This window comes from Saccostrea echinata, unplaced genomic scaffold (assembly GCF_033153115.1).
Source record: "Saccostrea echinata isolate AGI-Se365-2 ecotype Australia unplaced genomic scaffold, CSIRO_AGI_Sech_v1 ptg000012l, whole genome shotgun sequence".
In the NCBI taxonomy this organism is placed as follows: domain Eukaryota; kingdom Metazoa; phylum Mollusca; class Bivalvia; order Ostreida; family Ostreidae; genus Saccostrea; species Saccostrea echinata.
In genome coordinates, this window is record NW_026889761.1 from 12,710,380 (window position 1) to 12,736,756 (window position 26,377).

The 26,377-nt window shown below is 32.6% G+C and overlaps 1 protein-coding gene across 1 annotated transcript in view; it reads left to right on the forward strand.

The window, feature by feature from the left end:
* Positions 1–2,835: 2,835 nt before the first annotated feature.
* LOC133185380 (probable C-mannosyltransferase DPY19L3) overlaps positions 2,836–26,377 on the forward strand; it is a 40,614-nt gene continuing 17,072 nt past the window's right edge. Inside the window, exons 1-5 of the mRNA XM_061320543.1 lie at positions 2,836–2,935; positions 4,834–5,115; positions 18,423–18,513; positions 18,724–18,845; positions 20,449–20,594. Of these exons, the coding sequence (XP_061176527.1) occupies positions 4,840–5,115; positions 18,423–18,513; positions 18,724–18,845; positions 20,449–20,594 (635 nt within the window). The 5' untranslated portion in view covers positions 2,836–2,935; positions 4,834–4,839. The remainder of the gene's footprint in view (positions 2,936–4,833; positions 5,116–18,422; positions 18,514–18,723; positions 18,846–20,448; positions 20,595–26,377) is intronic.

The following is a 26,377-nucleotide window of genomic DNA, read 5'->3' on the forward strand; positions in this document are numbered from 1 at the left end:
GCAACCGGCCTTTCATTGAAAATGTCCAGATTTAATATCAATTTCAGCTGTTACTCTTCAAAAAAAAAAAGTTCGAGGTTGCAAATGTAAATGAGTATATGAAATTGTGCATATTAAATTCATTTACCTCCTCAAATTAATCTATACATATATATATTAATCCATAAAAGTTTTAATATCTATCATTTAGTGTATATTATTCGTAAATTAAAAATCGATTATCTTATATCGTTAGATAACGTTTATACCAAGAAACCTTCGATTTTTTGATAAAAGAAAATCTTCAGTAATTTCTGATACAGACATCTGATTTGTTGATATCAAAAATCATTTTTTAATATCAGAAAATCAAAAGAATTCTTTAAATCGGAAATTAATATCAAGAGTTAAATTTTTGATATCAAGTATTATTTTTTGATATCCAGAAGTAATTTTTTTGGACATGAAAATATGACTAATGTTAAAACAGCGCTTATTAGTTGAGTACTTTAAAAGTCTTCCCCGGCAAAAAAGACAAAAACTTTATATATTTTCCCGTTAATTGTAAATTCAAGAATGTTCAAATCATGACCCCATGAGATATAGATGGGATGAAACGAAGGCTATGAATACACATGAAAAAATCTTGAGCTCTTAATTACCTGGAAACAAACATGTATTCGTAATCGGTCAAATTAATCTACATGTACATACCTCTTTTGTATCGCCTGCAGAGCAGAGCGGCACTTATGTATCACTTTTCCCCCGTCTGTGTGTCTAACTTTATCTGTCACACCTTATTTATTGAGAACTGTAAGAGGTAGGGATTTGATTTTTGTTCGTGTACTGCTTGGTACAATGGCTCTTGTAAAATACCAAATTTGGGACCTGGCTACATATGAAATTGATCTTTGACCTACTTTTTAAAATAAACATCATTGTCCCACAGTCCACATCATTGTCTTAATCTCAACATCATTGTTCCAATCTCCACATCATTGCCACACAGTCTAGACCATTGTTTCTCAGTCCTGACCATCGTCCTACAGTCCAGACCATTATCCCATAGTCTACATCCTTGTCCCACAGTCCACATCATTGTTCCAGAGTCATTATCCAACAGTCCACATCATTGTCCCACAGTCCAGACCATTGTCCCACAGTCCACATCATTGTCCCACAGTCCATATCATTGTCCCACAGTCCACATCATTGTCCCACAGTCCACATCATTGTCTCTCAGTCCACATCGTTGTCCCAATCTCAACATCATAGTCCCAATCTCCACATCATTGCCACACACTACAGTCCAAACCATCGCTCCACAGTCTAGAGCATTGTCCCATAATCCACATCATTGTCCCACAGTCCACATCATTGCACCACATTCCAGACTATTGTCTCTTAGTCCATATCATTGTCCCAAAGTCCACATCATTGTCCCACAGTCGAGACCATTATCCCACGGTCCACATCATTATCCCACATCTCCACAGTCCTCATCATTGCCCCACAGTCCAGACCTTTGTTCCACAATATCAATGTAGTTTTTGGAGATCAGGTCTTCTATCAATCTGTCGGAATTCCCATGGGTACCAATTGCTCTACATTATTAGCAGACCTACATTTTTGTATATTAAAATGAAGCAGAATTATTCAAAAACTTATACATGAGAATAAGAAGACACCTGCTGTGGTCTTCAGCATTTAAAATATCGAAGACGTATTATCAATTAATAATAGTTACTTCCATTCATATAGATCCGGTCCACAATTAAAAAGTGAATGTCAACAGGCTGAAATGTATTGCGCGTAGGAAATTCACATACCTTACTTTTATTGACAACAGTAAAAACAATTGACATGTTTGTGATACATTCTGGGTATGAATGAAAGTTTAATTCTAAAGTTTACAATGATATGCATTAAGGTGTATTTCAAGCATCAATTATGCCTAGAAATGTGTATTGAAATAGAAGGTAATTTGGTTTATTTACACTTCTTTTCATAGTGCATAGCTATTTTAAGAGCATGACGTCACAAATTTATTAATACTGAAGAAAAATGCCAATGAACGCCCCCTTGTGTAGTGGGCAGATTGTTTAAGCACATACCAACATGTTTTTTTTTTAATTAAAAAGTTACAAACAAATTAAAACATATGTTTTAACTATATACAGAAAGTCCATATGTAAGCTAATAGAGGTCCAGGTCCATATGTCAACTCGATATCCTAGTGAAATTGAAATAAAAGATACCACAGAGTCTGACACATCTGTTTCATATTTGGATATTTTACTAGAAAAAGATGTTAATGGTAACCTAACTACAAAACTTTACGATAAACGTGATGACTTCAACTTTTTCTATCGTCAACTTCCCTTACTTGTGCAGCAATATACCCTATCACCTGCATATGGGGCGTATATCTCTCAGTTGATTCGATACGCAAGAGCATGCTCTAATGTACGAAAAATTTCTAACACGAGGCAAGCTATTGACAAATAAGTTGATGAAACAAGGATATTAACAGTTTCGTTTGAAGTAACCAGTTCGCAAGTTCTATGGTCGAAATAATGACCTTGTCAGCAAATACAATCTATCATGAAATCGAATGCTTAGTTTTTTTCATTATTTCCATATTTAATGATAAAAAAAAAAGTGACGGAGGCAAACAGAGGTAAATACTGGATTCCATCTTTTTTGAAGTTCATTGTACAATTAAACAAAGCGAAGTAACTCTTTTATTTAAAAAAGACTAACCATCGGGATCGAAGTACGTGTTCGTTTTGTATAAATTTTATTCCTTAAAATGAATTGTCGTTCGGAATGCTCTTGACTTTTCCACGTGTTGTATTCCGAGTGGAATCCGTCTGGTTGGAAACTCAAAACTTGAAAAGGATTTCTCCAAAGGGTCACCTCTCTTAAGTTAACAAGGACTGGCAGGTGTCAACAGGTAAAGCGATCCACTATATATGCATTAATCTGAGTTTTGGTTGCATTGCACATTATTTCTCTGCAGTTTTAATGAAATGCACAGAAAACACTGGGATAAGTAAGTAAGTAAATTTTTATTTAAAGTCGGCATTTTTTACATAGTTAAACAATGAACATGAGCTCTGTAGAGCTCTTAAACCGACTAGCAAATTAGATCAAGTACTACATTAAACACATAGAATCAGATTAAAAAGCACTAATTGATAATAGAAAAATAAAATTGGTAGCTTAGAAACTTAAAAATTCAAGCAGATACAGTTTAACCAAAATAAAAAACAAAAAAACAATTGAAGTTTCTCCCCAAAACACATCCTGTCTAGTGATTGGGTCAGTCCCTATCTACATAGACAGGATATGTATTGTTGTGAGATTAGGAAAAAGCAGACATCAAAAGCAAAAAATTAAAGAAACTATGATCCTGGAGAGCTTACACCTTTGCTATCATAGGATGTTACTCCAAAAGTTTCAGTCACCAGGGTCCTTATTATTGGAAATTTAAGTAAATAACAAAGTTCAATATATAGATATAAAAGAAACTTAGAAAAACTAAATAGAATAAAATGAAGTGCAGTCTATGCGAAAGTCACCGGACCGTCGGTTTTTACCGGTAAAATTTGGTTCGGATCGGTAAAAAAATTCAGGATACAGGACCAAATGTCCGATGAAAAAATAAGGCCTAAAAATCTGAATTTACATGTTCATATGGTCTTATTTTCCACACATATCCTTTATTCGATCCATTTAGCCGTAATGCATGATTAATTTTAATCTATATCAACTCTGGAGGAACCCTGTCATGATCGTTTATTTCTAATTCGAATTTCCTCTGTCATGGAATATAGATCTATAGATAGCTCATACGTAGATTCGGTTGGGTAGATTATTTTCATTACTAAACAAGAGTAACTATTATGAGTTACTTCAGGAAATAAATAAATATATTTTAAAGTGCATTTTCTTAAGTTTTAGAAAAAAATCTTTGACACTGTATATTTCGTTTGTATGTGTCAAATAACCAGAAAAAGAAAAATTGTATGCATTTGTCATATGTACTACCTTTAAACAAAAAAAAAAAACAGTAATAAGTTTGTTCATTTCAATAAAATCATTTTTTTTTTAATAATCTCAACTCTGGATCTATTTAAGGTTCAATTTAACAGTGAGAATACACCCCCTCCCTTTTCAATCTCTGAATCATAATGATGTATGAATTAATTTAAAGAAAAAGGTCGGTCTGGTAAGTAAATGCTTGGTCTGGTAAAATATATATTTTTACCAGACCGTATGTCCTGTAAAAATTTTAGACTTTCGCATAGACTGGAAGTGGTATCAGTAAAGCAAATGAAAGACTTCAAAAATAAATGAATAACTGCAAAAATAGAAGACTGTGACTCTAAAATAAATAAATAAATAAATAAATATTGTCTCATCAGCTATGCTGCCCCCACACTGTGGTTTCTGGGAACTACACTTGCAATTTTCCCCCCTCCATGTGTCAATAAATGTTCTAAACTGGTTGAGTTTGGAAAGTTCCCTAGCATGGTTTTGTAAAGAGTTCCACAACATAGCAGCTGATAGCTGAAAGACTGTTATGAATGAAAATACATTCTGATTGATTAATCTAGGTCTATTTAACATGTTTAAAAAAAAAAGAAAAGACTTTTTCCCCAAATACTACTGGATTCATCTTGCAACACTGATATTTATTGAAAACTGTTTATTTGCTTGATTAAGTAACCTCAGACTCAGTTACATAGACTATTTACTGTTCTGTATAACTGTCTGAAGAACCCACAGGGTTTGCAATAGTTGAGATAATTTAATTTTATTTTTTAAAGCATTTTTTTCTTCTCTAAGAAAACCATGTCAGAGGTGAAACACAGGAAACCTCGCTCAAATTTCTCTAAAACAGCACCACCTGGTGGCACCAGATCTACCCCATCTGCAGGAAAAAAAGGGATGACTCCTTCAGCAGTTAATACCAAGGAGAAGATGTCAAAGAAACAGGAAGATGGTGAAACCTGGACTTCCTGGCTAAATCTTGGAGCCTGCCTGGTGACAATGGTTTACTGTGGGTACAGACACGCAGAACTGATGTACACAATTCATGAAAACAACATGTGGTTCACCAACATAAAGGTATTATTTTCTATGGTGCATTTGATTGGTCAAGAACATGAGGAAGGGGATTATTTACGCTAGGAGTAAGATTTGGAAAAAAAAAATGATGCATAACTTCAGCATGTTCAGAGAAAAGTAAATGTTTTAATCAAGGATAATTACTGTAGTTAGTTTGTTTAAATCCTTGACTCTTGATCAGTAAGCTAGATATACTTGATGCCTGATTGTCTGCATCATTTTAAAAAGAAAGAAAAAAGTCAGAGAGAGAGAGACCAAGCTATATAACACCACAGTGGCCAGTAACACACTTTGCTTGATTTTACATGGTTACTATATCTACAAAAAGGAAAAAAAACCATATCAGCCCAAATTTACATATGGTCAAACTGCAAAAACATATTTTTAATTGTACAGTGGCGCCGCGTTTATCTGGACGCCATTTATCCGGACGCTTCACCTTCTGGACGATATTTTTTGGGAACCGATTTTTTCCACGTTATTTTGTCTCATTAATCCGGAATTCGCATTCCGCATCCGGACGGTCGATTTCTTCTACAAAATGTAATAGTTCATTGAAAAATGGCTCGTTTATCCGGACGGTAATTTTTCAAAAAACGACTTTTTCACACTTATCTTGCAGTAGTGTTAATTGTTGTAAAAACATTGGCCATGCAGTCAGTTTGAAGGCGGTTAACTGTGACCTACAAACAATAGTGTCTATAATTAGCGTGTGTTTACCCCAATTAAATCACGTTTATTATGGAGCTCGAAGAATTTGGCTTACACTGTGCATTAATTAAATAATAATTCGTTGAAAATAATATTGCTAACCGTATATACATTTGTAAATTCATGAGAATTTTGGAGAGTTGTAAATAAAATAAACAATAAATAACGAGCGATTTCGTAATGGTCTTGATCATGTTGATTGCGTTAGTTTAAAATTCGGTTTTCCATTTCTAAAAATGTAAATGTATTAATTTTGAAACGCTTTTTTCCCATAAGACAGTTTCGAATTCAAAAGGTACATAATTGAAGAAATGTCTCTATTTAATGCACTACCATCTATAAACGTACGTAATTAGAAAAGAAATATAAAACTGGCGTTACGTATAGAAATTGATTATGTTTTTCAACGTATTTTTTTATGATTGAAAATCAACTTAGAATCTGTAAAAAAAAATATTGATTATCATGAAGATTGCTTGTGATTACGTTGAATGTGTACAACACTTTCACTGATTGCACGTGTTTGAAATAGCTTGCAGTGTTCAGTTACTATAGTACCCCTGTGTAATGAATATACAGAGAATATATACGGGGTTAGTTTATATTTGACTATTTTCATTGATGATGCTTAACAGCTCTGTCATATCATATGAACTTCAATAATTATAAAATATGGCGAAATAAAACAACAGTAGATAAAAAATTGCTCAGCCCATGAAGTCACATGCCAAAGAGCAAATAAAATTCCTTGTTTTAAAATAGAAAGTCTCAGCATAAAATTGCCTATCCATTTTTCATTGTATAAATTACATTTAAATATATTTTTTCTTTTATTAATTACTTCTTTTAAAACTATAAAATAAAACAATAAACCAAAATATTAAAGTTTTTTTTTTACTTTGCCTTCACATTTGATACCAATATTTACATGCGTGGAGAGGGGTTTTTTTTAGAAGTGATTCACTTATCCGGATGATTCATTTATCTGGACGATTTCGTGGGGAACGGAGGCGTCCGGATAAACGAGGCGCCACTGTATATACCTTGCAGGTAGTGAAATAATGACTGGACTCATTCAGAAATAATTTATTTTTAATAATTTAATTATAAACAGGTCATTTACGAAGTGTTTAAGTTATGTTTCACAAACCCGATATCCTGTCGTACAAGTTGATGTAGTTTAAGTCATGCACTAAATTAACTCAATATTGTATCCAAGATTTAAGATGGGATGTGATTGGCCAACAATGTTGTTCTAGAACAATTTTGCTCAATCACTTTCTACCTTCCATCTTAAATGGGGTTTCCCAAAATGTTGTTTGTTCTTGGCCCAGGCCTCACTGTGTACGGAAAAAATTAAATCGGAGAAATGGGATGATTTTTTTAAATTGCAAATATCAAAAGAGAAAGTACATTGACTCACACAACTGATTATTAGTATAACCCAACTTAAATGCTAAATAAATGAATGAGGTAAATTTTTTATTAAAGTATAATTATTGTAGTATGGTTCCAGTTGTTATTTTATTGGCTGTGAGGTATTTTCTATAAGAAAAAGATTATTTTTTAGATCAATCCCTTGTAAATTAGGGCTGACATTGGTTCTCCTTTCCTTTCTGTATATACAGTGATTACTTAAAAATTGTTTGCTTGAAATTAAATGTGCAGTGCAGTTTGGATACGTTGCGTTTTCTTTAAATGCTTTCAAGTTGATGAAATGTACATAGAATGATGATTAATATACAATTGATCACACATTCCTAATATGAGAAACATTCTGATTTCCCAGGAACTTACACATGTAATGTTCACATTTACAATTTTCATCATATTTAAAATTAAACCAATAATAAACTGTTGAAATAGTTTATAAATTTATTGTAAGTTTAGTTAATTAGTCATTAGAAAGTACCAAAGAACTATCTCATGGAAATAATTGGTTTTGCAAAAATTTGGTGATCTACAGTACACTGTAAACCAACTATCATTTGTGTCATCTTTTATTCGCAATTCTTCAGTTTGAAATCAATATGTGAAAATTAATTTTCGTGACTGAGGAAATATTCTTTACAAAAACAAAGCAAAATAAATGGTTCGTGGCGATTAATATTCGCGAGTTAAAGAGGGTCGCAAAACTAGCGAATATTTCTCGCACGGGTATAAAAGTTGGTTTACAGTATATGAATGGTTGATAGCAGTTTATTCTGTTAATTTTGACATCCTCTCAGTTAACATTTAACGATGATCATCACAAAATAGAGAATCTCCTTGTGGAGAGTATATTGATTAGTAAACCAGGATTAATTAATTTTAAGTCTAATTCTCAAGTTATGTAATAAATAAATTTTAAAAAGGAAAAATTGTTAATGATAGATTATACTTCATCATGTTCATAGGGAACAAATATAACATATCAATACATGTACAACATAAATTTCTTAAATTTTCATGAAAAAAGAATAAATACACTGTACTATGATTTTACTTATCAGTTTGACCTAGAAAATTAAAAACTTCATACATTTCTACTTAACCAGCTAACTTGTGTTAAGCTTTTATTATTCAAGATTAAAATCTTTTGAGAACTTAAGGTGCCTTTCCCCACATAATTGTCTTTAGTCACTCAGTGTAATGCTTCATGAGTGATGTTTAAAGTCAGAGGAAATAAGCATTGTATTGATCCTCCTTAAGTCTTGTCATGTTAGGAAATAAAGTTTGTTGTTGTGTAATCTTTTACAAGTATGATTGTGATTTTGTGGATATTATATCGCCCTATTACAGGATTTCAGTTATTTCTGGCATTCTATCAGATATTGACCCTGGGATAAATTTCTTTTTAGTAGAAGCATAAATCATGTAATTTGTCTTTTTTTCTTTGCCTTCAAAGGCAGAAAACAGACTGTTGTGGGAAGCATTTTGTGTTGTTTAATGGTTGAGCCTTGTTTGAGTAATGAATTGCAACAAATGTCAATTTTGGAACACTGGATTTAATATCCTGATATTTGGACTGGCATAAGTTTTAAAGACCAGCATAATTTAGATGTACTTTATATAAATGAGAGGAAATTTTTCAATGGAATACAGTTTTCTTGACCCAAATTTATTTGCTCTTTAATTTAGTTAGGTGACCTTTTGTTTTCTGGCAATAAAAACACTTGACTGATGTTTTCCATGATAGCGACGAAGTCAGGAGATGTGAAAATTTTTACTTGAAACCAAACCAAACCAATAAATGTTTTCTTGAGGATTTTGAAAACTTAGTTAGTATAAAACATAATGAGCCCAAATGATGTTGCACTGATCAGGCAGTCTCAAAATTTTGTGAAAGTTTTTACTATTTCACTAGGTTTGAATCGGCTTTCAGTAGGGATGTGTCAATATATCAATTAATCAATACGTATCGATATTCTGGAATGTATCGTAAAATAACTTCCAGTACGTATCGGATAGGCAGTTTTTCTTATAATTCTGTGAAAAAGTTGGGAATTTCAGTCAGCAAGGTTATTTTCAACTGTTTTGAATTAAAACTGATCAATAATGATATAAACATTAAGGAGATAGCACATCTTAAATAACTATTAAAAAATACAAAGACAACTATATTTTAACATGGAAGTGAACTTTGTAAAGACGTTGAGACATGAACTTCCAATTTGGTAATAAAACACCTAGTTTTTATCAAATATATGCAATTATAAATGATTTACAAGACTTCTTTGATAGACTTGATAAAGAATCCAATATATCGCATATCGCTATATAAAATATCGTATCATATCGAAATATTTTGCTCAATACACAGCCCTAGCTTTCAGGCTGACTTATGTCCTATTCACACAAATATGGATTTAAGTTTTATGCCCTGTTCACATGAATGTGCATTAAATTTTTACTTGGTAGTAAACTAATGCAAAGTGTAATACAGTCATTCTACAAAAACATGACCAATTAAGAATTTTTATGTCGCTTACAAATTTACTGTTGTAATATCTTAACTATAAATTTAAAGGTCGATTTCAACTCTAAGAGTTAACATACACACATGGTTTTGTAAATATTCATCAATATATATGCAGTTCAAGTTTTGATATCAACATAATGTAATGTTGAAAAACGTATTCCACTGAAAATCTTAATGTCGCTTCATTTATCTACAAATTTCAAGATGAAATTTTCAGCCGTAAAATCGTTCCGAATAGATTGCCATGAATGTTAAAAAATGTCTTTTATCCTATATAAAAAGAAATCAAACCACTTCTCGCAAAGAAATGCATGAATCTCCTTTCATGCGAATTCATAAGCATGTCGCTTAAAATCAATTAACTTCCATAACGATTTTGTTTTAAATTTCACACATAGAATGCAGATTTCAAAAAGAACTGAAAATTATCTGAAAGTGACCTCAGAACCTTATATCATCGATTCTAGTTGCGAGTCAGCTATTTTAGATGATTACATTTTCGACATAACAAAATGAATTAGACAAAAACAGTTGTCTCTCTTAAAAATTTAACTTCCGTAATGGTAATTCAGGAAAGTTTTTGCATTAAAGGTATAATTTTTTTTATTATTTTGGGAGCAAAATGCTTCATACTTTTGTTTAATATCCTAAAACAAACTTTGATTTTAACTATTGAAGAGAATTTTAACTTTTATTGCTGGGATTTAACTTCCGTAACAATATTTTTCCAGAAAATTTAATTTAATTCGGATTCATGCGAGACTTCATGAATCATACATTAGCATTCTTTACTGAAAATCAAAAACGAAAAATTGGTCAAATTCAGCTTTATTTAAAAAATGATAAGGCTTGATCAAGCATTAACTAATCCGTAACATTACCTTAAAATCAATGGTATCTTGAAATTGTTGTAAAAAGTTAATGATACCAGATTTGTGGACCATTCGTTTTCAAGTTCACTGATATGTCCTGTAGAGAATTATGATGTTCATTTTGCTATTTGAAACAATTAAGTAAAAGATACATGTAAGATCACTGGATATCTGACGATACCTGGAATCTACTATATAACAAACATAAAATCTCAGGCATTTTTTTTTTCCTAGGAGCCTATATATCACTTTAAAAAACGCTAGGAAATTCATTTAGCGGACTATGAGATGGAAAGCAGTAAATCCAAGAATGTTTTAAATTACTAAAAACAATTTTTAATAACTGATTAAGTTACAATAACATGTATTATATATATTTATTATACTTTCATGTTAAATACTAAAATCTGATTGGTTTAGACGCATTTAACAATCCGTAATGTTACCCTCAGCGTTAGCAACACACTTGACAACGGGTAACATTACGAAAATATCACTTGCGTTCAAATCATGCGCGTACGGTTCACCGTAGAATTCTCAAAACGTCGGTTGTGCGTTTGAAAGAAGCCGAATAAACGACGTCAATATAAGCTTGCGTCCGATGTAGCTTACTTGAAAACAACAAACGACAGACGAAACATCCTTGCGAGTGCAAACTTTAGATGATAAAGGACTTTTTGAGTAGCAAACAAACAATAAAGAGGTTGGTAAATCTTTTCCGAAGCTTTCTTATTGAGAAAAATAGAAGCGGGGAGTTTGAAAGCTTTCTAAGCGTGACCTTAACGACGATCTCCGAATTTTTTTTATGACATCCGAAATCAAAAAGACATTCAGTATAATAAAATAAATAGTGCACGTTTTTGAGGGTAACAGTTGAAATTGACACCCCTCGGAAAACCATTGTCAACCTCCGCTGACGCGTCGGTTGACAATGGTTTTCCTTGGGGTGTCAATTTCAACTGTTACCCTCAAAAACGTGCACTATTTATATAATATATATTTATATATTTACATTTGATTTGTTTTTCTACTTAAATAACTTTGAAATTAATTTGAATGCAATTTTTTGTGTATACTCATGTGTAGAATACTGTACGTGTACATAAATTGGCGTATTCAAAATTAAGCACAAACACTGGGTATGGAGTTGTTTGCGAAATCGTGAATTAGCGCTATACATATCTCTGCCGTATATTGTATTTATAAATGATATCTTAGCGGTATTCATGAATTAGCGCATCATTGTCTGTGCAAAAGCCCCTAAAATATGAAGCCCTCTTTTTTAAGTACACATACAGTATATACTGAGAAATTCATGCTAAAGTGACGTCAAAATGAGGCTACAGAAAGGTTAATAAAAATATATGATATAGGGCAGCGAGAAATTCAAACATTGGGTATATTTTTGGTGCTTTTGAACATCTAAATAAAAATACAGTTAAACCTCAGTATCTTGAACTCCATGGGACCAAGAAAAAAACTTCGAGATATCTGATGATTCCAGATATTGAGGGTAAAATACTTTAATGAATAAGCTAGTGGATGGACTTCCAAATCACTTCGACATATCCATGGTATTTGAGATATCAGTGTTTGAGATACCAAAGTTCAACTGTATAAGGAATGTTTTTAAAGGATGACTGCACTTAAGGACATGCGAAAATTGCGTCAAAATAAACTTTCAAAACAAGCATTTTTCTTTTAATTGCACGAATGGTCAACATCTAATCTACAACTTTATGCAATTACATTAAATAAAAGTACGTATTTACGAAGTACGAAGCTGTTTTCAAAGGCGGGGGTCATCACAATTTCTTGAATCTCCGTACGATAAAGAGGACGCCCACTTTTTCACTGACTTTATACATAGTCAGCGCATGTTTGTCTATTGTTCTCCGTTTAACAGTAGTTGTATATTTGCATTAACAATGTTGTGTCAAAAGGAGATTAATAGACAAACATGCGCTCATGGTTTAAATGAGAAAAAACTGCTTCTTCTTACATTCGCTCTCTCTATTGTAACCAAGGGCTGTGACATGTTGAATATTATAATTCACCATGTGATTTCTTACCTCAGGTAACTCTGTGAATACTGAATTCCGTCACGTGACTTGTAAAGTAGCATGATTTGTGCTATTTAAGGACAAAGTACTCGAACACGTTAAATTGTTAGGCATTGATTTAAAAGATTCTTTATGTAATATTGGTGATCTGACAAAGTTCCATATCCTACAGATCAACCATCCAAATATAACATAACACATGTCTTGTGTGAATATTGTCATTTATTAGATGACAATACATCAAATATTATCATTCTATATAATGATAACAAAAACAATCTAAGGGGAGATCCAGACAATACTGACATCACAAGTTGCTTTTATTAAATCCCTGAATATGACAAAGTGATCTCCCCTGTTACATAACTTTACAAAACTTTGACAAAATAAAATACAACATAAAACTTTTCACCAAACTATCCAAAAATGATATTTTAATATATACAAAACAAAAAAGAGCAAATTTTATTCTTTACTTACATGGACGTCGCTCATATTGTTAATTTTGTTTTTGAAACCTCTGAAAATAGTGTACTTGTGCCATTCAGAATAAAGAGGGAATGGGAAAGAATGATCTCGTATTTTTTTAATACATGTTATTGTTATTTATCTAGTCTAATTTTAGATCCATTCTTACAATATTAGCTCCACCTCTCATGCATACCTAATGTTTAATCAAGGGCAGGTAAGTGTAAATTCTCTATATTTGGAAAGAGTAAGGACAGAAAACATAGAATCATTTTATTGCATCACAGTCTAAGATCATTTTAATATTAAAATTCGGCTCAAAATGGACAGGCTTCTTTCATAAATATATAAAAAATGAAATAAGATTATGACATAAAAGCAACAGAAGCGACCGAAAAAGACCCAAAACCCGGCGTTAAGTGCAGTCATCCTTTTGTGTGAATTATTGGCGTGTAAATCAGATGGACTTGCATGTAGGCATATTTTTCATGAAGTGCTAGTGAGGTTCATGAAATATGCCTAGTTTATGTGATTTACACACCAATAACACTCAAAACTTAAAACATTCCTTAAATATCCCACTGTCTTTGTAATGAAGCACTTTGAAAATTTCAGAAACAGACATATAATGTAACACTATGTGTTTGAAGTAAACTCTAAGTATCATGATCAATGAAATGCAGTGTCTGTTATTCAATCTCATGATTTTTCATTATTTCTATTTCAAAACTGCCGTAAAAAATTATTTTGATGTTGGTTGACAATGTCCTCATTAAACCATAATCAACTAGTCCCTTCTCAATATTCACAACAAATCAGTCTGTTCTGGGGGTTCAGTGATATGGAATGGCATTCCTTATTGACTTGTTGGAATGGATATTAAATACCATAAAACAGACACATCATTCTTTTGTTTTCAATATTAGACAGAAATAAAAAGTTATGTGTTCTCACGTGACATCCTTTTCATTTGAGAAGCTTAGCTTTGTTGTCCTGAAAGTAGGGAAAAGCGCCAAAGGGCAGATAATTCTGAATTGGATCAAAAGATGAAGTAATCACTTAACTACATTTATCAATGAAATGTACCAATGTTTCCACTCATATTAAGTGTATTTATATTTTTTACTATGTAATCATTAGGTGAAAGGGAGTGCATGACCTGCTTCACTTCACATAGATTGATAAAAAAAACGACGTAGGTTTTTAAGCTCACCTGTACTGAAAGCTCAAGTGAGCTTTTCTGTTCACCAATTTACTGGCGTCCGCCTGTATGTCTGTAAACTTTTCACATTTTCAACTCCTTCTCAAGAACCACTTTACCAAATTTAATCTGAGTTGGCACAGATCATCCTTGGTTAAGGGAATTCTAAATTGTTTGATAAAGGGCCAAGCTCCTTCCAAGGGGAAGTAATCAAGAAAAGGCAAAAATAGGGTGGCATCAATAAAAAAATCTTAGGAGGGGCCACAATAGGGGATCAAATTTTTGCATTGAAATATACTGTAAACCAACTATTATTTGTGTCATCTTTTATTTGCGATTCATCAATTTGAAATCAATCCGCGACGATTAATTTTTGCAACTTGGGAAACATTCTCTACAAATACAAAGCTTAGTCAATAATAAATAAAATATTCACGAGATAAAGTAGGTCGAGAAACTCCTGAATATTACTTGCAAGCGAATAAAAGTTGGCTTGCAGTATAGGAAAAGATCTTCAAAAATCTTCTTTTCAAGTCAAGAACCACTGGACCAAAAAAGATGAAACATATGTGAAATCTTTATAAGTAATGTATATTCTTAGTTGTTCAAGTCATGGCCCCTGGGGGTAGGGTAGGGCCATAACTGGGGATCTAGGTTTTTTTTTTAAATCTGAAGAAGAACTACAAAGGAACCATTAATTCCAAAACATTCCCAAGTTCTGTGGATTCAATTTTTTTTCAGGTTATTGATCCTGGGTTAGAGTTGGCTTAAATTGAGATAAAATTTAACATAATACATGTATATAGAAAAAGAATTTTCTTCTCAATAAATGGAACACCACATTAGTAATATTGAAGCATTCCCATGTTGTGTAGATTCAGAGACCTTTTAGACCATAATATGGGGTAACAATTTTTCATGGGAATATACATGTATAACAATCTTTTAAAATTCTGAGGTGGAACAACAAGGCAAATGTTACTCAGGTTAGCATTGTGGCCCATGGACCTTTTGGTGGTGATATGTATAACATTTAGTTTTAAAGACACACAAGAAAACCATTATTATATATATTTAAGCAAAATCTCCCATTTTCATGATTGTAGCCAACAGTATTATTTCAGCATTAGGTAGTACGATTTAATGAGTATACCGGTACATCATGATTTTTTTCATTACACAATACATAACATGAAGACTGAAATACCGGTATTTTGTACATAATTATAAATTCCTGAAATAATTCATTTTTGAATTAGAATTACCAGAAGTGTAAAAATCATGATATCCTAATTTTTTTTTTTGGGGGGGGGGGGGGGGGGGGGAGAGAATCCTGATATATTGTGATATGAAGTGATTAATCTCTATATAGCATGCATAATCTTTCTAAATTCCATTAATTTTTTTGGGGGGGGGGGGGGGGGGGGAGGAGAAATGTTCATAATATCTTTCGAATTCATTTTCCAGCGTATCAATTTTCAGACATGCTTTCCAGATGAAATATATTGCCTTGATTTTCAGGAAAAGTAGCATTGTTTGTGTGAACTGTAATTAGTTCTAAGCATACCAAGTAATCAGGCCCTGCTTTATTGCCGTAGACTGCTCTCCCTTAGAAGCTTAATGAGGTGTAGTAATTCAAATCTAGCTAATCACATGCGATTTATTGATGTAGCAAAAGTTAAGAGTTAGGTCTGATTGATCTAGAAACTGACAATACCACAAAGGGGATAACTGACAGACAACAGATTCAGGCAGCACTTCCAAGTCATATATTACTGCTAATCATTCAAACAATTAAGTCTTGTGTAGAGATGTTTGGAACAAAAAAGCAAAATTAATTGAAAACAATCCTGGCTGCACTAGCCTGTGTGGCTTATGAAGATCAATCTCTACTCTGTTTCTGAATAATGGACATTCAGTGGCTTTTTTATGCATGCTTTTTTTCAAGATCTTAATCGTAAATGAAAAATGGGTATACATTTCACAGACGGAAAATTTCTGGAGACAATTTCCATGGTGACAAGGGAACTTTTATTGGACATGTTAGAGAGCAACTGACTTCTGGTTCCTTACCATTTTCAGTGGTGTTTTTTTTTATGTCAATATATTGGAGATCAAAATGATTGGTCATGTGTTGGTGAAAGTGCAAATGATCTAGTACAAAAATCTGTTCTCCACTGATTTCGAAGACAAGGCAGTAGAAAATTAATTAGAAAGCAAATTTATATATAATTGGAGAGCAGATAGTAGGAGGGCATTTGGATTTGACGAGGAAGCATGTGACAAAGGCATAGCAGGGCTGGCTATTGGCGGCAGTTGGAAGTTGTATATTGGACTATTGTTTATTTGAATACTGTAGCAGGACATTATATCCATACATCCTATTAGAATTTTGAAGGATTGCTGTGCTGTGGTATTAAAACAGTGAAAATTGAAGACATATATTAAAATAAAATGACAGAAGTCAGAAGGAGGAAGCCATATCGAAACAAGACAGGAGGGGCCAAAAATGGTTATATGAAATCTCGAGGGGGTGGTGAGGTGTATAGTGTTCTAGGAATGTCACCTCAGCAACTCCTGACCAATGCTGTAGGATTGCTGGTGTGTCTGTTTGTGGGATATAAGCATGCTTCATATATGGCTCTGATTCATGATAATAATACCTGGTTTTCTAGCATCAAGGTAATTTATCTCCAGAATTGAATAATTTATATCTGATTCAAATCTTTTCATTAAAACCAAATTAAGTATTCTGTTATAGAGCACCAAATTTGCCTTTTCAAAACATGTCATTTGAGTTAAGTTTTTATCACAAGTGAACATTTTTGAGCACATTAATTCTGTGGCATATTTTTCTTGGTATACAAGACAATCTTTCTTAATATGTGCAAGAATGTTTGCACTTTTGATCAAAATTTATTAAATTATTAAATGTTACCATCAATGTTAAATTAATAAATTAATGGTAAATTAATGTGCCAGAGACAAAAAATTTGATTTGTAATTCATGTAACGAGTATAACAAATTACATTAATTAATGTTCACTTGTGTTAAAAAATTAACTCAAATGACATGTTTTAAAAAGGCGAATTTTTCAATTATTGAGTTAATTTTTAGTACGAAACTATCCCCTGCCACCTAAATTGAAGGGTGGCCAGTTATTTTTTTTTTGCTGTTAGTATTATCATGATTTATAATAGCAAAGAAAAAAAAATCCACGAATAATAAGACCAATAGAATAGCATTTATGTTGTGATACTTGTTTAATCAAGCTCAAACCCTTGTTACGCTTAAGTTTGTTAAAGATTAACATATATTTAGATGGTTATTTATCATGCCATCCCAGATATAAAGTGGTCCTGATTAATAAAGACACTGAATTTTGTATGTGTTGGCTTTATTCATGTAGAATTAATCTCAAGTTGCAATTTATAAGTTTATCATCACTGATTCTCATCAACATTTGCATTTCATGAATTCATGATAATCTGACTATTCATTATAATCTGACAATACATTAACCTGGATTTAGATCTGTAATCCAGTGCAGTGATCTCTTTTTGATCTGATAACGGAGAAAAAGAAAGCTGGATAGATAAAGCATCTTATTGTAAAAAATCAAACAGAGAGCCAGAGCTGTTAGGATCCAGTTAGAGGAAAAGAAAAGACTGATTGACGTGAAAACAAATATAGAGAATAGTCATTAGAGATCTAGCATGCTATCAATGATTATAAAGCAATGTCTGGACCAAGTAATGAACAGGGATTTAATTTTGCCTCTCTGACTGCCATACAGAGTATGTATTATCAAGACAATCAATTACTGACCCGTCTTTTTCCCCCTAACTCTGATAGGGAGAATGTACTCTGTGAATGCTACTGCTTTTAAAGTGCACTATGATATAATATATCAGAGGAACTGACAAGAAGATGGATGGTACATTAGGAGAATGTTTTTTGTTGTAAGATTGATTTTGTTGTGGGTCCAAATAAGAGCTTGTTTTCTTTCAATCTGTTTTACATTGTACAGGAGGTGGAGAGAGAGATTTCATTTCGAACGGAATCCGGACTGTATTATTCTTATTATAAACAAATGGTGCAGGCCCCCTCTATTTCACAGGGTAAGGAAGCTAAAAGGAAAATAGTAGTCCAAAAAACCTTAGATATTTTGTTGAATAAAAAAAAAATTTAAAACAGGCTGTAGTCCAATGAATACATTCTATGTTGGCTACTTGATTTTTTGATAAGTGCTATATATTCTAAGCCATAAAAGGACATATATTGTGTAAAATCTATGTTTAACATTTTTACATTTTAATGATGTATTACAGGCCTGCATTCCTTGATTCATGACAACATTACTGAACATCCAGACACAATTAATGTCCTAGAAAGAATGAACATATACCAGGAGGTTGTCCTCAGTATTCTATATAGAGTGTTACCTATAAAGGTAAGATTTAATAATTTGAATTTAGTGTTCTGTATAAGAACCACACAGGTAAGATTTACCATACCAATTTGTCCTCAAAATTCCAGAAATAGTGTTACCAGTAAAGAACACATTTACCAATTTGTTCTTGGTGTTCTGTATAGAGTGTTTACCATAAAAGTCACATTTACCAACTTGTCCTTGGTATTCTATATAGAGACTCAGTGTTGCATTAAAGGTCACATTTACCAACTTGTCCTCAGAGTTCTACATAGAGTGTTACCATAAGGTCACATTTACCAACTTCTATATTGAGTGTTACCCTAAAAGTCACATTTACCAACTTGTCCTCTGTGTTCTATATAGAGTGTTACCATAAAGAAGACATTTATCAACTTATCCTCAGAGTCAGTATTCTATATAGAGTGTTACCATAAAGATAAGATTTGTTCAGTTGTCCTCAGTGTCCTATATAGAGTGTTACCATGAAGACATTTATCAACTTGTCCTCAGAGTCAGTATTCTATATAGAGTGTTACCATAAAGATAAGATTTATTCAATTGTCCTCAGTGTCCTATATAGAGTGTTACCATGAAGACATTTATCAACTTGTCCTCAGAGTCAGTATTCTATATAGAGTGTTACCATAAAGAAGACATTATCAACTTGTCCTCAGAGTCAGTATTCTATATAGAGTGTTACCATAAAGATAAGATTTGTTCAATTGTCCTCAGTGTCCTATATAGAGTGTTACCATAAAGAAGACATTTATCAACTTGTCCTCAGAGTCAGTATTCTATATAGAGTGTTACCTTAAAGATAAGATTTGTTCAATTGTCCTCAGTGTCCTATATAGAGTGTTACCTTAAAGATAAGATTTGTTCAATTGTCCTCAGTGTCCTATATAGAGTGTTACCTTAAAGATAAGATTTGTTCAATTGTCCTCAGTGTCCTATATAGAGTGTTACCTTAAAGATAAGATTTGTTCAATTGTCCTCAGTGTCCTATATAGAGTGTTACCATAAAGAAGACATTTATCAACTTGTCCCCAGAGTCAGTATCCTATATAGAGTGTTACCTTAAAGATAAGATTTGTTCAATTGTCCTCAGTGTCCTACCTACTGTTCCTGAATTTTAGTTCAGCCAAAGGTTTGAGCTTTTCTGATAAAGTCCAAAGTCTGTTTGTCCATCCATCTATCATCTGTAAACTTTTCACATTTTGACTTCTCTAGAACTACTGGGCCAATTTCAGGCAAACTTGCCACAAAGCATCCTTAGGTATGTTCAAGTGAAGGACCCTGCACTTTCTCGTTTTGAGTTCTTGAGAACTATTGGGCCAATTTTAACTAAAGTGGGTACAAAGCATCCTTAAGTAAAAGGGGATTCTAATTTTATTCAAATAAAGGGCCAAGTCCCTTTCCAAGGGGAGATAATCAAGAAAAGGCAAAAATGGGTTGGGTCTTTAAAAAATCTTCTTCTCAAGAACTACTGGGCCAGAAAAGGTGACACTTATGTGAGATTTCTGTCGTAGTAGTGTGGATTTTTTAAAAAAAAAAATATTGAAAAGCATAAAACTTAATACAAAATAATTATGATAACCACAAAGTATGTGTTACTTTTCAGAACTGGGTCCAACCAATTTTTTTCTACATCAACTCAGTGTTTGCTCTCCATGCCATGTTGGTATGGGCGTTGTTCCTGACGGCTTACTTCTTAAGTGGGTCATGGCTAGCTGGCATCCTTACAGCTTGTTTCTACACATTTAACAAGTAAGACTAAATGTTTATGTCTGCAATTTCATAAACACTTATATTAAAAAAAAATATATCAGTCAGTTATCTCTAAAGGCCGATACACACAGTGAGATTTGTAGTATAATACAAGTATCATAATACTTCTTGTTTTATAATACTTTCTTGTGTACACGCTAATACATGTCATAAGATTGTAAATAGACTTTTGGTATTTCCACATTTTCCCCCGCTATCTCTCTCTCAAAATCTTGGGAAACATGATCCTGTTAGCAGTGTCTGCTATCGTACTATGCACTGCATTAAAACTAGAAAGACTGTGGATACAGTGATGGAACATACTTGGTACACATAATTCATCACTAGATGAGCTGCAAAGAAGAGACCCCAGAAGTTATGAAAATTTTTTTAGAATGGATAATGCAGCATTTGAGAAACTTTTACTATTAGTTCCTCCTTTGATCTTCTTCCCATAAGACAACGAGTTTTTCGATATCTTTACTGCTAAATTCTGCCATTATTATTTACCATGTGCTTTGTCTAGTAATGATAAAAATAGGATGACCCCCAATGTGAGTACATTTGGTAGGTTAAAAGTGAAAGGTAAGTTAAGACTTGGAAATAGAGCATTGCCCTATTCTTAAGGACATTGGCAAGTCAAGGTTTTCCGGAGAAAAAAGGTTTAATACATGGGTTTTTTCACTTATGAAATAGTGATTGAGAGTGATCTCCCGTGTAGAATTCTCTAAGCGGTGAAAACCAATAAAGCATATGTTTACAGAGGAAAACAAAAGCACATGTACTTCCTTCAACGGGTAGAATCATCTATACAGCAAGAAAGAAAATTAGTAATGGCTTTGTTGTGAATTGTATTCAGGGGACCAAGATCCAACAGGTTGTCATTTACCATAGTTATGCTCAGTATGCTGGGAAGGGCAAAGATGTGACATACGCTGAAAGGTAGACCGACTGAGATCAGTTCTCAGGTTGTATGAAGGAAGCAGCATTTAGTAACTACGAATAAAATTTGAAATAAATCCATGCCAATATTTTTATGACAATGTGTTTCAATCAATTCAGTCAATTACATGATAGAATCAATCAACCAGTCTGACTCTCTTGACCATTATGAATAATATGTAATTATAGCTGTTAAGGGAAGTAACTCAAAAATAAAGATCGGTGCCGGTATGTTCTTGTCCTGTTTCTATATATACATTTTCAGCCAAAATATCTAGAAGTCATAGGAAATGAAGATACAATAATGTATATAATACAAAAACTATATGAAATAAGTGGGTTTTTGAAAAATATTATGGTGAAAAATTATGTAGCTCCCTTTTATCAACATTTTACACAGGAAATGCATTGAGAATTGCAAAAACACTGATTTGACAAAATCTAAAAAAGAAGGTTGGCTTGGTAGGTTAAACAATCCAGAATATAGCCTGTTTAGTACAATTAAACCTACTCAAGAGTTCTTGAAAAATTCTATACTATAACCAGGAACCTTGCCAATGTCCTTAATACAGCTTTATAAGATTTGAAAAATTTGAAAGTGTATACACAGTAAGATTTTGTATTTTAATACAAATCTCATAATGCAAATCTTACCATGTGTACCGGCCTTTAAACTACAAGAAAATTAAATGCTAAAAACCATGTATTACTGTTACTAGAATGCGTGTAAAAGAAAATGAATATTTCTAAGGTTTTGATTACTTTCGGTTTCTTAAAGCTATGACTTTTATGCAAAATTTACTTTGAATATGAGGACTTGTTTGCATAAAGTTTACTCCAACATAGTACATTGTTATCATGCACACAATTTTAGAGAAAATAATAAAGTTGTAAATCTAATGGGCCATTGAACATGTTGAGGCCATTAGGCTTTGATTATTATACCCCAGAAATTCATGTTTGAAGCTTTTTATTATAATACAAGCATTATTTTGAAACAAATTTTTAAATAGATTTCAAGAATATGATATACATAATCTATATACTGGTATTTACTGGTATATATGTTGTTTGTGACTTAAAATTTGAAAGTGTATAGATATAGGCATGACAGGTGCATTATTTCACTATGAGAAAGGAAATGATTTCTTATTTATGAAGTTTACGTTTTGCAAGAAAGAATAAAATGTTTATTATAGTAATTGTTGAAGGTGACGAAGAATGTATGGTCACATTTATAAGGCTTAAAATATTGTATGAGTTGGCGTAGAAGTACATTTTATTGCGTAATTTCTTCACTGAATCTTCTGGAGGCAGTCTCATCAAATATGAAACACAGATTTGATGCATCTCTGACATATTTATTCTAGCACTTGCAATTGCTGAAAAACAAATGAAATTATATTTAATGCATACAATCTTTACAAATGATTATGTAACCATGGTTATATGCATTAAAACAATATAAAAGAACTTTTTTATAATGAGTCTGCAATATTATAATTTTTTTAATATTAAAAATCATTTGAGGCTTTCAACAATGAGAAGATATATGCATGCAAAACTAAATTATGGCCATCAGAATTCTTGTAAATTTAATAAAATATGTATGATCCTATTCATCCTAATAAGTGCCTTTGTCCTCATGAAAACCATTTGTCAGAAGGAATAAGTTGACTAAAAAAACAATTTCAAAAATATCTCCTTAAACTTTTACCATATGTGGATAGCATATATAATTCTGAAGAAAAACCCTTTCAAAATACAACAACTAAGAAGTGTTGGAAGATGTTGAAAGTTGGTCAGTCTTTTTATCCTGAAACCTGAATCAAGATTTGATACTTTAATCTGTCCACTTACCCGAGGGAAATTATAATAGTAGATGTCTTTGGAGGAAAACTTCTGAGAATGTGATCAAGATGAAAATACCAATTTGCAATATAATATTGATATTGAATTAAGAAAATGAGTCTCCTTTTAAATTGGTCCCCTGGAGATGTTTATAAGATCTGTTTTATGTCCTTTGGAGTATAAATGCATGTCATTCGTGGGAAATAAGTTACCAAGTGCGTGCATAAGACTAACAGAAAAATGAGAATTAATGTTCAAAATTCTGAAAGCCATTAAAAAAACTAAAAATGAGTCACTCTGAGCTTTAATCTCCATAACTGTTGACATAATCTTTTTACAACTCTGAGTGTGCATCATTGCACAGTTGCAGGTCCCCGTGGAGATATTGATTGCTGCAGTTCTTTATTGTTGTCATTTGTGCTATTTTTGATGTGCTGTAAAATTAAAGCAGGGAAATTACCCAGACTGTATAAAATGCTCCCTGTTCTTGCTGATTGTTCAAGAAACTAACAAACCCTGCAGGTCTAATTTCTGATTAAAGTGTATTGATCTATTCTGACTTGTTAGGGTGCTTTTATAAAATTAATTATATAAAAATGCAGCTTTATATTTGATGTGCATGTAGGCTGAAAGCAGAGCCTATCTCCATGATTGGAATAGGTTAATTTTATACCCCCATATTCTGTGTTAAGGTATTCAGTTCCTATCTAGTAGTCTCTCTCTCTCTCTCTCTCACCCCCCCCCCCCCCCATTTCCAACTGGAAATCCTGGACCCACCTCTGAGCTTTATGTCTCCAGACTATTTGAGGGCCTCTTTTGATCCACTAGTGGTACAACTAATTATTTCATTGGTTAGTCTGGTTTAAATTTACTGGTCATACTAGTATTGACCGTCTTCTTGAATTCTGTATATGAAGATACATAATTTTCTGTATCTTTTTTTATTTCATTGTTGCTTTGTTAACTAAAAGTAGAATATTTTGGTTTAAAAGTTTAGAAAACATCAGAATATGTAGTTTTGAATACAGTAAAACTTGTTGAATCCGGATGTTGTGCATTCCGGCATGTTGTTCAGTCCGGCGTAATATTTTAGTCCCTTGTATTTCTTTACAATTTATGTTTAATAAATGTTGTGCAATCCGGCCACTTATTTTTACCTGTGCCCGCTGGTCATTAGAGAAGTCTCGCGTGGGGTAATTATTCAATAATTTATTGTCCCGTTAATGATCTGTCCTGTATCGACAGTTTAGATTTTAACAAATGTGATGAAAAACATCATTAATGGCTCAAGTAAGGCGAGGAAACTTGCAAAAGAACAAGTGATAGTGATGGTTGCGTGTAGCATGTCTGTAGAAAAACTTGGAGACTTATTCATGACCTCCTTTCTACTTTCGTTTTGCGTGCAAAACGTGCATTACTTCCCTTTGTGTCGCTAATTTACAACGACCATAACGACAGAAGATTTTGATCCAATATTCATTATAACATTTGAAATTAACAAATACAGTGTCTAAATATTCAAACATATTAATTTTAAAAGAAAGAAATTAAGTAGGAATCTGTCCCTAACAAAATAATATTTACAGTAAGATGAGTTTTCGGAGTGTGTTTAAAACATTTAAAGATTTTCAAATTTAATAAATGAGCAAGAGATATTATATTTCGTTACTGAATAAAAAACTTAAACAGAAATGAAAATTCTGAAGAACAAACAGAGTTCAAAACAAACGACGATTTTTGCAAGTGAAACGTAAAAAATGACACATTTGATCAAGTATTTATTTACCACTCTTTGTTTATATCTATGTAATTTTTAACTTGCTATAACGGTTTAATTTTCTCCAATCCGGATGTTGTCTAATCCGGTCAAAAATTTTGGAACCGCTGGTCGCCGGATTAGACAAGTTTTACTGTATTTAAATTAAAGTAAAAAAGAAATGCAAGTCCTAGACTACATTTATTATAAGTTGACACTTGAATAGAACCACAGTCTTAGCAGGGACTTTTAGTTGATAAAATTCTATAAATATTTTTACTTTTCTTGTACTGAATGAAATTAGACTACATTTTGTATTGGTAATCCTTATGTGTTGATAAAGAAGGTTTGTCAGTGTTTCAGATACATTTAACTTGGTTTTGAGATCATTACCAGACTTGAATTTCTCCTACAGCTTGTCCTGAAGGAGTGTTGTGACTTGTCAGCTATCAAACTTTAGTTGGCTTCTTGCTTTCTAATTGGCCTTTGGTAGCTGTTTTATGTGAAAATGTACACAACATCAGGAATATTGGTCCATTTAATAAGCATTATACTCTGCTGCAAATTTTGAGTAATTTGTGGAATTAACCAGATAAGATTTCAAAAAGAAAAGCTGATAGGTTCTGTAAAAGTGGTTTGTGAAGGCCCTTGGTTTTAGTTATAATTGTAAGCTAAGTTATGAATGTTTTCTACATTGCAGGATAGACACTACTAGAGTGGAGTATATAATTCCCTGAATGTTTTCTGTATTACTGGGTAGACACCACTAGAGTGGAGTATATAATTCCCTGTATGTTTTCTGTGTTACAGGGTAGACAGTACTAGAGTGGAGTATATAATTCCCTGAATGTTTCTAAATGTTTTCTGTGTTACAGGGTAGGAACTACTAGCGTGGAGTATATAATTCCCTGAATGTTTTCTGTGTTACAGGGTAGGAACTACTAGAGTGGAGTATATAATTCCCTGAATGTTTTCTATATTACAGGGTAGACACTACTAGAGTGGAGTATATAATTCCCTGAATGTTTTCTGTGTTACAGGGTAGACAGCACTAGAGTGGACTATATAATTCCCTGAATGTTTTCTGTGTTACAGGGTAGACAGCACTAGAGTGGAGTATATAATTCCCTGAATGTTTTCTATATTACAGGGTAGACACTACTAGAGTGGAGTATATAATTCCCTGAATGTTTCTAAATGTTTTCTGTGTTACAGGGTAGGAACTACTAGCGTG